This window comes from Hydra vulgaris, chromosome 08, assembly GCF_038396675.1.
Source record: "Hydra vulgaris chromosome 08, alternate assembly HydraT2T_AEP".
Lineage (NCBI taxonomy): Eukaryota > Metazoa > Cnidaria > Hydrozoa > Anthoathecata > Hydridae > Hydra > Hydra vulgaris.
In genome coordinates, this window is record NC_088927.1 from 8839076 (window position 1) to 8851125 (window position 12050).

General features: G+C 28.8%; 1 protein-coding gene across 1 annotated transcript; it reads left to right on the forward strand.

The window, feature by feature from the left end:
• Nucleotides 1-7056: 7056 nt before the first annotated feature.
• On the forward strand, nt 7057-8358 carry LOC136082985 (uncharacterized). The gene has a single exon (XM_065802399.1). It carries the CDS (start codon nt 7057-7059, stop codon nt 8356-8358), a length of 1302 nt encoding a protein of 433 aa, XP_065658471.1.
• Nucleotides 8359-12050: the final 3692 nt, after the last annotated feature.

Below are 12050 nucleotides of genomic sequence, written 5' to 3' on the forward strand. Positions count from 1 at the left end.
ATATATATATATATATACAGTATTGTGAAAAAGTTAAGAACCACTAAATAAAATAAAAAAATTTTTTCAAATAAATTTAAATAATTTTTATTCTATAGATAAAAAAAATAGTCTTTTTTTTTCAAACACATTAAATATAGCATGAGAAAAAAGAAAAAAATTTTTTTTTTGAAAGTTAGTTAATAGAACCTATAAAAAATAAGGATTAAATATTATGTGTTAAATTTTTTTTATATTTTTTTTGTGAAAAAGTTAAGAACCACAAAGAATTTTTTGTGCTAAATGCGGCGGAAACGTCTTTTTAAATTTATTTTTCCCTTTTTTTTTAAATATTCTTTTAATGACCTGAGTTATTACCAAAGAACCAATAAAAACATTTGAAAAAAATTAATTTTTTTAAATACTTTTAAAAAAAGTATTTAATTTCAAACAAAAAAAAATTCTTTCCTTTTGAAAAAATGAGCAGAAAAGCTATTACCTATGAAGATCGTGTAAAAGTGGTGCATTTTCACCAGGAAGGTAAATCCGCTCGCGAAATTGGAAGAATAGTAAAGCGATCACATAGTTCGGTGCTAACAATCATCAAAAGATTCAAAGAGACGAAATCTTAAGTTGATCGCCATCGTTCTGGAAGACCGCGTTTGACGACACCCAATGATGATCGCCTTTTAATCAGGTTGGCAAAGAAAAATCGAACCATGCCGTCGCATGAATAAAGAAGGGAATGGAAGCTTTCAAATGGACGTCAAGCCTCAGCATCACTTGTGCGAAGGAAACTATTAGCTAACAATATGTTATGGAAAAAAGCTGTTCTAAAACCGGGACTTACCAAACGACATATAAAAAAGCGAAAAGAATTTTGCCAAAGCGTCAAAGAATGGTCTAAACAAAAATGGAGGACAGTAGTGTTCAGTGATGAGATGAATATCGAGGTTGATAACCAAAAAAACCGAATTATGATTCGCAGGCAGCCTTCAGAAAAATATAATCACGATTGTATCGTTCAAAGAACAAAACAAGGTAGCGGGTCGGTTGGAATATGGTGCTGCATGACATATTATGGTCTCGGTATGTTTAAATTATTTGATGGTCGACTCAACTCTACTTATTATGTCGATATTTTAAATAACAACTTGTCAAATGATGCACTTGAGCAAAGCGTTCCGTTCATTTTTCAGCAAGACAATGCACCATGTCACAGGGCTAAAATTGTCTCTGAATGGTTCGAAAGTAAAAATCTTGAGCGTCTAACTTGGCCACCAAATAGCTCAGATCTAAATTGCATTGAAAATCTTTGGAGTTGGCTTGATAAAGAGATTGCCAAGAAAGCACCAAGGAGCCTTGAGGAGTTGCGCAATATTTTACCAGCAATACTTGGAAATGTTCCCAAACATATTTTAGAGAATTTAATAGACTCAATGCCAAATATAAATGAGTGCTTAAAAATTCATGGTAGAATTACGCGGTATTAGGTGGTAAAAATTATCGTTTTTTATTCTGTGGTTCTTAACTTTTTCACAATTTTTTTAAAATAAAAATTACCTATAAAACTTTAAATACATTTTTTATATTTGTTTAAAAGTTTTTATCACTATTATTATTTTTTATTTTGTTTGTCTATTTTCTAAAATTTATTATTATTATTCTTTTTACCAGAAAAATATATTCGGTTAAAAAAAAATTTAAAAATAAAAATAAATTATGATTTGTTTTTTTTGTGGGTCTTAACTTTTTCACAATACTGTATATATATATATATATATATATATATATATATATATATATATATATATATATATATATATATATATATATATATATATATATATATATATCAGTGGCGGATCAAGGGGGGGGGGCTATAGCCCTTTTTTATTAACTCTGAAAATTAAATCTTTTATTAACTTAAAAGAGCCAAAGTTAAATTTACTAAATTGTCTGAAAACAAAAGCACAAAAATAAAATAACTGTCAACAAAAACGCTGCATTATATAAATTTTCCTTTGACAACGATGTCTTTGACAACGATGGAGCGCAACTACTTCTACAAAAAAAAATTACTAGATTGGTAGCAGCGCCTTATAGCAATAATTGAATGTAACATTTGTACAAATTGCTACAAAAACAATTCCCTTCGGAAAATTATTAATGACTTGAATAATTATATTGTTATTGAAAATGCATTAACGATTGCAATTCTACAATTCTTTTATACTTCCGCACAAAAGAGTTCTTGTGTGAATGCATTTAATAGCTGAAGCGCTAAATTTGTGAAAAAGAAAAAAAGAACAGTTTAACACTTTTCAGGTTATACAGTTATAATTAAAATGCTAAGAAAATATGTAAGTGGAGCTTGTAAAAGAAGATTGAAGAAAGAGAGAGAGGAAATGGTAGCTAAACTTCCGAAATTCAAGAAGTTGAAAGTGTTGAATCTACAATGCATAACAATGAGCTTGACTCAGGTACTCCAATCTTTACTATCTTTAATGACACCTCTAACATCTGCTAAACAAACAATTTACTTTTTAGGCAGTTAATATTTTTATTCTATAAACTGTCACTTATTTTTTTTTTGTTAGGCTTATTTATCATGATTTTTTTTCCTAGATACCATTCTACGCGAAGACCCTGCTTTATGGCCATTACAATTAAAGGAAAATGAACGTATGAAGTATTTAAACAAGGGGTATGCTTTTTTTCAAAATAAAGACTCTAATTTCGAATCTTCGAAGCGGATGTTCAAAAACCAGTACAGATATTATTCGGTTAAATATTTTCAAAAAGTAATGAATAATGGCGAAAAGTGTGACCGAAAATGGTTAATGTTTTCTGAATCCACTGGATGTGTATTTTATTATGTTTGCAAGTTGTTTTCAACCGATTACAACAACGTATTTGTCAAAAGTGGCTTTTACAATTGGAAAAAAGCTAAACAAACTATTTTCGGCCACGAAAACAGCAAGGAACATATTCAATGTATGATTAAGTGGATAGAATTCATAAAACAAAATACTCATGTCGATGAATATATGGTAAGCCAGATTAAAAGGGAATTTAATTATTGGTTTGCAATCTTAAATAGAATAGTTGCGGTTATTCGTTTTTTAGCTGGAAGAGGTTTAGCATATCGAGGCCATAATGAAGTTATAGGATCGTCAAATAACGGAAATTTTCTTAGGCATGTTAGAACTGTTGACTCAATTTGATCCAGTTTTAAAGCAACACATTGACACTTTTGCAAATAAAGGCAAAGGTAATGTAAATTATTTGTCTAAAACTATTTTTGAAGAGCTAATTGATATTATGTCTCAAAAGGTTTTAACGCACATTATTACCGAAATAAAAAAAGCAAAATACTGGGGAATTATCGTAGATTCGACTCCTGATATTTTTCACGTGGATCAACTTTCTGTGATATTTCGTTATGATCTAAACGGCCACGTGTATGAACTATTTTTTTGTTTTCTACAAATTAAAAGCCACGAAGGTAAATCTTTGATTACTGACATTTTAGATCTACTGGAAAGATATGATATTGATATAACCAATTGTCGGGGACAGGCATACGATAATGCAAGCAATATGTCTGGTAAATATTCTGGATTACAGGCACGTTTAAAAGAGCGGAGTGAATTAGCTTTTTATATCCCCTGCGCTGGACATTCTTTAAATTTAGTAGGGCAGTGCAGTGTCAGTGAGTGCATCAATTTTATTAACTATTTTGGCGTTCTTTAGAGTTTGTATTCATTTTTTGTAGCTTCAACACATAGATGGGATTTATTGAAAGGAAATCATGCTACACTCAAGCGCCTATCAGATACACGATGGTCATGTAGGTCAGATGCTTCAAAAAGTTTGGTAGAAAATTTTGATGGGATTCATGCAGCGCTATGTCATATAGCTGAGGATACAGAAGAAAAATCTGATACTCGTCATGAAGCTTTGTGTTTATTAAATAAGATCACTAAGCTAGAGTTTGCATTCATGGCTATACTTTGGCATCACATACTTAAGAGGTTTAATGCAGTTATCAAATTTCTTCAAAAAATTGAATTAGATTTGCATACAGCAAGCAGTATGTTACTTTCACTAATTGACTTTGTAAAAAACTTACGAAACAACTTTACGAGATTTGAGAATGAATCAAAAAAACTTAGCTCGTTTATTGAAAAAGACTATTCTAATAAGAACAAAAGAAAGGTAATTAAAAAATTAAGCAACGGAGAAAACCAAGTTGATTCTTTAAGCGTATCCGACAAGTTTCGAGTGAATACATTTTTTGTCATTATTGACAAACTTGTGACACAACTAACTATAAGAAGTGATGGTTACAACCACGTAAATAAGTTATTTGGATTTCTATCGAAGCTGTTAACTATTAGTACCATGGAATTGCAAGTTAGCGCAAAAAAAATTGTAGAAGTGTACTCAAATGATTTAGAAGATAGTTTCATATTTGAAATAGAACAATTTGTAACATTATTAAAGTTGCAGCCTCCGGGGTTTTTTTCGCATAAAAAAGATAAATCTGAGACTGAAAACACATTGATTCCTCTGCATGTTTTAAATTGGATTGTTGAAAGCGATATTATTGATGTATTTCCAAATGTTTATATAGCATATCGCTTGTTTCTAACTATTCCATAACAAATTGCGAGGCTGAGAGATCATTCTCTACTCTTAAAAGAGTTAAGAACATGCACCGATCAACAATGGTCCATAGTCGTTTAAGTAATATAGCAAGATTAACTATCGAGTCAAAATTATTAGAAACTTTTGATTTCAGCGATGTGATTGCAGAGTTAGCGGGGAAGAAAAGCAGAAAAAAATCACTCAACTTAATTCAATAAAATAAATATAAAATTTGTATATAAATAAATATCAGTGATAGCGTTTTCAAGAAAATCTTTGTTTTACTCATTTTTGTCGTTGTTAGTGGAACGGGGCCTCCTACTTTTAAGTAGACCCGGGCCCCGAAAAGTCTTACTCCGCCACTGATATATATATATATATATTTATATATATATATATATATATATATATATATATATATATATATATATATATATATATATATATATATATATATATATATATATATATATATATATATATATATATATATATATATGTATATATATATATATATATGTATTTATATATATGTATATGTATATATATAAATATATATATATATATATATATATATATATATATATATATATATACTTATTATATAAAAGCATATATACATGATAAACAATATCTATATATATATATATATATATATATATATATATACAATATATATATATATATAATATATATATATATATATAATAAACAATATATATATATATATATATATATATATATACTTATTATATAAAAGCATATATACATGATAAACAATATGGCATAACAGAGGGTGAATGGAAAAAACATGTTTAAATATATATACTTATTATGTGTGTATATATATATATATATATATATATATATATATATATATATATATATATATATATATATATATATATATATATATATATATATATATTATATTTCAATTATTAAATATATATAATAGTATTGCTAATTCAACTATTTTCTTGGTCCTTTGGAGGCTTCAAGATATTGGGAGTTCACTGTATTTGTATGTTGCTTAATAATGTTCTTTACTACTATTTATTTAATACTTACTATTTGTTACATATTACTATTCTTAAAATTAATTTTATTTTATATTGTAATAGTAATATTGCAGATTTTTTAACTAATGGTAAGCTTATTTTTAAATGCACATTCTTTGTTTATTTAATCTTCATTTTTTTATATGAATCTTCAAGTTCTTCACAGTTCATAATATTCAAAATATTACATATGCCAAAAAAAATAGTTGAGCTATTTAATTTAAAATTATACTTTTTTAGCTTCTAAGAAGTTTGGTGTCAGTGATATAAGTAGCATCATGTGGAATGGATGTGAAGTCGATTCTGAAACATTTGTTTCCATTTTAAATGAACAAAATCTGGAAGTGGAGGTTGTAGCAAAAAATAATGAGCTCAGCACTTTTGTTCAAAGTTTAAAGGGATTTTCTCTTGTTAAAGCTGTTTTTCTGCTGTAGATAGTTACTCTGATCCATTATTCCTCAACTTCCAACTAAATCTACATTTTATCAAGACTCCAATTATGAAGATGTACTTGAGGATTTAGATGTGTCTTCAAAATCACAAAATTCAAGTTTATTATCAACTGCTGCACAAGTTGCTGAACCACCAAAATCAAGTGCTGAACCACCTGCATCTCAAAAAGTAATTTTATCTTGTTCTAACTGTAGTTTTCAAACAAGTAAACAATATGTAATGATATCACATCTTAAATTACATGGTCAGGAAGGTTCAGTTGTATGTGAAAACTGTTTTTCAAAATTTAAAAGTGTTAAAGGTTTTAAACTTCACAATAAAAACTGTTTTGCTCCTTTTGATACTGAAATCGAAGTAATTAATAATGATATTGATTTTAATATCGAAAAACCAGACGATTTTCAATTTTTGAATGAAAATAGAAAAGTTCAACTTGCTGCATTAGCTCTTCATTTGCGAGGAAAATATCGATGCTCTGAAAATGTGGTCAACATTATTTTTTCAAACTTGCAAAATATTTTTAATAATAAATCACAAAACGAAGAGATTTCTACAATTTGTAAACAACTACCAACAGAATATTTTAGAACAAGATATTTTCAAACTGCTTTTAAAATGCCACAAATTCAGTTAGTATCCAAAAATAGTTTACATGGATGTTGTATTCCATATAAAGAAATACTTCAGTTTATTTCTACATCAAATGAATATGATAAGTTTCTAGAGTATTCTTCAGAAATATCTCATTGTATTCAGATGATTTAGGTGTAACTAATCCAATAGGCAAATCTAGAGGAAAACACAAGTTGTGGATTTTATATTTTCAGTTGTTAAACATTCCACAATGCTGTTTAAGTAAATATTCCCTTTAGCAATAACTGGTTCTAAATCTGTTAAGGTAAAAAGCGTTATGAAATCTCTTCTTCTTGACTTGGTACAATCTCTAAATGAACTATCATTGATTGATTCCTCAACTTTAACTAATGCTAAAGGTAAAAAATTCATTGTAAAGTTAAAACACTTTATTGGCGATTCATTAACTTGCAATGCAATTGCTGGTTTTAAAGAGGGTTTTAGCAAGAAAGTAGTGAGGTGCTGTAGAGTGTGTAATTCGACCAGGTCAGAAATGTTAGTTTATAATAAACATTCTCAGTGTAAAGTAAGGATTTTAGAGGAACACAAGATAAAAGTCAAAGAACTAGATAATTCTAGTCTTCCCAGAGTTGAACGTTTAAAATGGTCAAAACTATATGGCGTTCAATCTAACAGTATTTTATCTGAAATTAAGGAATTTGATGTGACAAAGCAAGTTCTTTTTGATCCAATGCATGATTTGTTAGAAGGTGTAATACCTTTGCAGATAGAACTTTACTTGAATCATGGGGTTTTGAAAGGTTTTTTTACAATAGATAGCTTGAACGATTTTGTGAAATTGTTTCAATACCCAAAAGACAGTGAAAAACTACCTGTAATAGTTGATTTGGTTATTAAGGGAAAATTTGGCAGTGCTCAAGTTCTTTCTATTTGTCGTATTTTACCAATTTTTTTAAGAAGTATCACTATTGATTGTCATTTCTTATGTCTTATTAAGCTGCTGCATATTCTTCAAATGTGTCTCTCTCCAGTTACCACTGAGGCTTACTTCATCTCTTTAGAAGAAGCAATTGCAGCCCATCATACTCTTTTTATGAATTTATATCCAGATAAGTTTATACCAAAGCTTCATTTTCTTATTCATTATCCTCAGCAATTCAGACAATTTGGTCCACTACGATACCACATGTGTATGGCTTTTGAGAGGAAACACCAAGTAATAAAAAATATTAGGCATTTTAACTTCAAAAATATGCCTTATAGTGCTATGAAGAGTATGGTTTTAAACACTGTTGCATCTTTTTATAATTCTTTTGGAGAAATTAGTAATGGAGTTCTTTGTGAATTAAATCAAGTTACTTCAAAAAAAAATATTGTTACCTGCATCCGGATTAATGGTATTAAATATTGTCCTGAATCGTCTTTATGGTTTCATGATGGTTTTCAATCTTCTGCTTATATTATTAAAGAAATACAAGTAAAAGGAGAAAAAACAGCATTTATTACCTCACTGCTTCGGTGCCTTACTTACAATGTGTTACGAGGTTTTTTTACTGCTGTTGAGGAAAACACAGTTCCTTTTAAAACTATTGCAGCTAAAGGCTTAGCTTTTCCTTGACCAGCATTTTATTTTAAAGAAGGGGATATTTTCTATGTTGTACCCCCAGCATTGCCAGTCCTTATCATATAGTTGCATTGAAAAAAAACTAATTTTATACAAAGTTTATAGTATTTGCAATATATATGGTTGCTTTAGTCTAATTTGTTTTATTTATTTTGTCAACTTTCAGTGGTGTACACTGGAATTTTAGATGTTTGAGTTTTGACACTTACAGGCATTGTGCAAACTCCAAACTTTTGAATGTTAATGCTTATATCAAAAAAGAATTTTTTTGCTAAGAATTAAGGTGATTTGAGCTTTGGAACAAAAAACCCCTAATCTTTGGGTCCACCCAGCCCTTAATGTGGGAGCAACGAGCTTATAAAATATTTTCTTTACTATTTTTATCTAAAATCATATTCATAACAGAATCCCTTTTGATGGTGAAATTAAACAAACTCTCATTGATTTTTTTTCACCTCACATAAAACTATTTCTGAGCAGCAAGTTTTCTATTGAAGATAAATTGATATCTAGAGAGCTAATGTCTTGTTTATTAGTTTTTTGTTGTTCGCATGTCCCTAATCAGAGTAATATAAAAAAAAGAATATTGTTACGAAAAATATTTTTTGCAAAGTTAAAGTCTACTTGCATTTCTTTATATCCTTCTTACAGCCATAAATGTGTAAGAATCACGTCTTTGATACTATAATATTTTTTTAATTAAAATTTGTAATATTTATTATTTTAATATACTTTTTTGATCTCTTTCCTTTTCCATTGTTTTTATATTTTACTTCAGATTTTCAAATTTGCTGCTGCACGCATAAATTGTTTAATTCAATTTATTTAATTTTCTAATTTTCTATTAGGATTTCTTGTTCAAAAAGTTGCCTAATAATTATCGACAAAGACAATTTAGTAAATGTCATAGTTTAAAGGTAAAGCGATTTCCTCATTTTTCTGTTGTAAATAGTTTCATCAATAATAGCAGCCAAGCAGTAAATCCAATTTTGTCCGAATCAGTTGTAGATAAAGAACAGCTATTACAAGATGTTGTAGTAAGATTTTTTCTGTGTTTATTAATTTTTTATAAAAATAATTTCTAATTCTAATATCAGAAAATATAGTCTAATTAGGTAAACTTAGATGCAAAAAATTTAGAAATATTATAATTAATATTAAGTGTCAGCTCGTTACTTTATTTTATTAAATAGCTGTAAAATAAAGAGTGTATATAACTCTTTCTTTCACCTAGAATGAATTTAATAAGAAAAAGCCATCGCTTTCAACACTGTCTATTCTAAACAGACAGCTTTTTCATAACGAGACTTATAGTGTATTTACAAAAAGAGTTACATATGCTCCTGGATTAATGCTGGAAGAAGCGATTCGTTTGTATTTTTAAAGACTCATCTCTTAAGATTCAAAAGATGTTGGTTTGGATTTCTCCTGATTCACAAACCCATACTGAAAGTTTAATGCTGCTCCAGAAATCACTTATTTCTAAGAAGACAACTGATAAGTTGTTTATGAAAGTTGATGTAAGTTTTATTTGTTTTTATTTACTTGGTATTAAGCCAGTTCTATAAAATATAAACTTAACATTGATTCAAATCCATTAAATGTATTAATAATAGTTTTTTTTTATGGTTGCATTACTTATTTTGTATTTATAATATTTTAGTGTGATTCAATACATGAATACTTAAGAGTGCCAAGCTTGTATGGTCCACAAGTTATCTATAATAAAACCTTATATGGAATAAGGAGTCGTAGAGGTGTCGAGATGGATGTTCGGCCCTTGATCAGTTCATGTGAAATGGTGGTTGTTTTGATGGCCGTTTACTATTTGCTAGATTTGACATATCCTTCTTGTTTTGGGCAGCTTCTGGGTTGTTTGCAAGATATTTGCGGCTTTGGACAATCGGTTTTACTATTTAAAAAATGTATTTTTCTTTTGCAATCTTTTCACAGCAATATGAAGTATTTTTAAATTAATAAATGTTAAGTTAATTTCTTCAATTATTTTGTAAAAAATTTTCACGATAATGAAACATAATTTAAAATAAATATATTAGGAAATTAAACTGCATAAATTTGTTTTATTTTTTAATTTAACTTTTATAAACATAAAAAATGCTCAAGGTTAGTTTGTTTGTTTATTTAGCAGTTTTTGCTTTTAATCATGCGTTTCAAAAAACCTACTTTAAAATAAATAATTATAATTTGACATAACGGGTAACATAACGGATAAATACCCGTTATATCAGGTTTCAAACATAACGGTAAAATACGCGTTATATAACGGGAGTTTTCCTCTCACTTAACGGCTAATTGGCGTTTATGTAACCGTTATGTTCAAGGCAATTTTGCTATGAAAAAACATGCATATTAAGTATTAAACATAACGGCAATTAACCGTTATGTGCGAGGAAAACTCCCGTTATGTTTTTTAAAAATATAACGGTTTTTTTATTTACTGTGTAGTATACAGAACTTTGCAAAAGTTTAGAGCACTCTTTGAAATATAAGTCAAAAAGCTGTTAGTTTTGTTTGTTGACTTCCGATTAACATGATCCTGCACTTCAGTATAAGATATGCTTGGACAACCTAGACCATTCCAAACAAATCAACTGCTAACTTGATGTTTACTGTTGATGTTTTCAAAGCATATGACTTTTTATTAAAAAATAACAATTGCGCAGGTGTTACTGAAAGAGCAACAGTCAAAGCTAATGAAATTAAAGCACTATACAACAAAGCAAGTATTTCTACTTTTGTATTCAGCAGCTTAGTTATTCGCATAAAAGACTAATTAACACATGACATGAGCTTGGTAAATACTCTGATGGCAATAAGTCCTCTGCAACATTTAAATCAAGTTTACAGATGTTAGACCATCTGTTCGATATTTTTTTTTCGTAAGTGTTTTGATAATGGTGTTTGAGAAAGGTCAGGTTGTCAAAAAAAATTCCAACACTCAAATGGAGTTCTGGATAGATTAAAAAACGGTACGGAAGATGGTAATAGGAAAATTAGATAAAGAAAAAACAATTAAGCTGCAGGAGAGAGAAAAAAGAGGAAGTAAAACATGCAATTTACCGATTACAGATAAGAAATTGAAGTTTAATAAAGAAATTGGTCCAAATGAAACATATTGCAACGATAATGAACAGTCAAAGTCAGATGAAGAATTTCTGTCAATTGCGATGTCAATGATAAAGTAATCTCAAGTCAAAAGTGATGTCTAGTGGTAATGAGATGTCAAGTGATGAAGAGATCAAGGTTTACTACACTAAACAATATCCTGAGTTGTGTAAGGTCATGGATAGGTGTAAAATTAGTAACAGGGATGTTTGCCTAATAGCAAATGCCATACTAAAGGATTTAGATCTTACCAGAGAATGATATTGATCCAGCAAAACTTCGTTGTCAGCGAAATATGAGGAGGAAAAAGGAAGTTAAAAGCATGCTGCTGAAGTCTAAAAAGTACTTTGCATTGAGTTTGATGGGAAGCAGGATATCACTTCTGTTAAAAAAAGTGGCGTCCGACGATATTTCAACGAAGAACATTATGTGGTAGAGTCATCTCCGCAAAACAAATATGTCAATCATATCACGCCACAAAGTAGTAAAGCTGTTGATATTGTACAAGGGATATTATTGAGCATCAACAACATCAAATCATCAGACACTTTAGCAGCAGT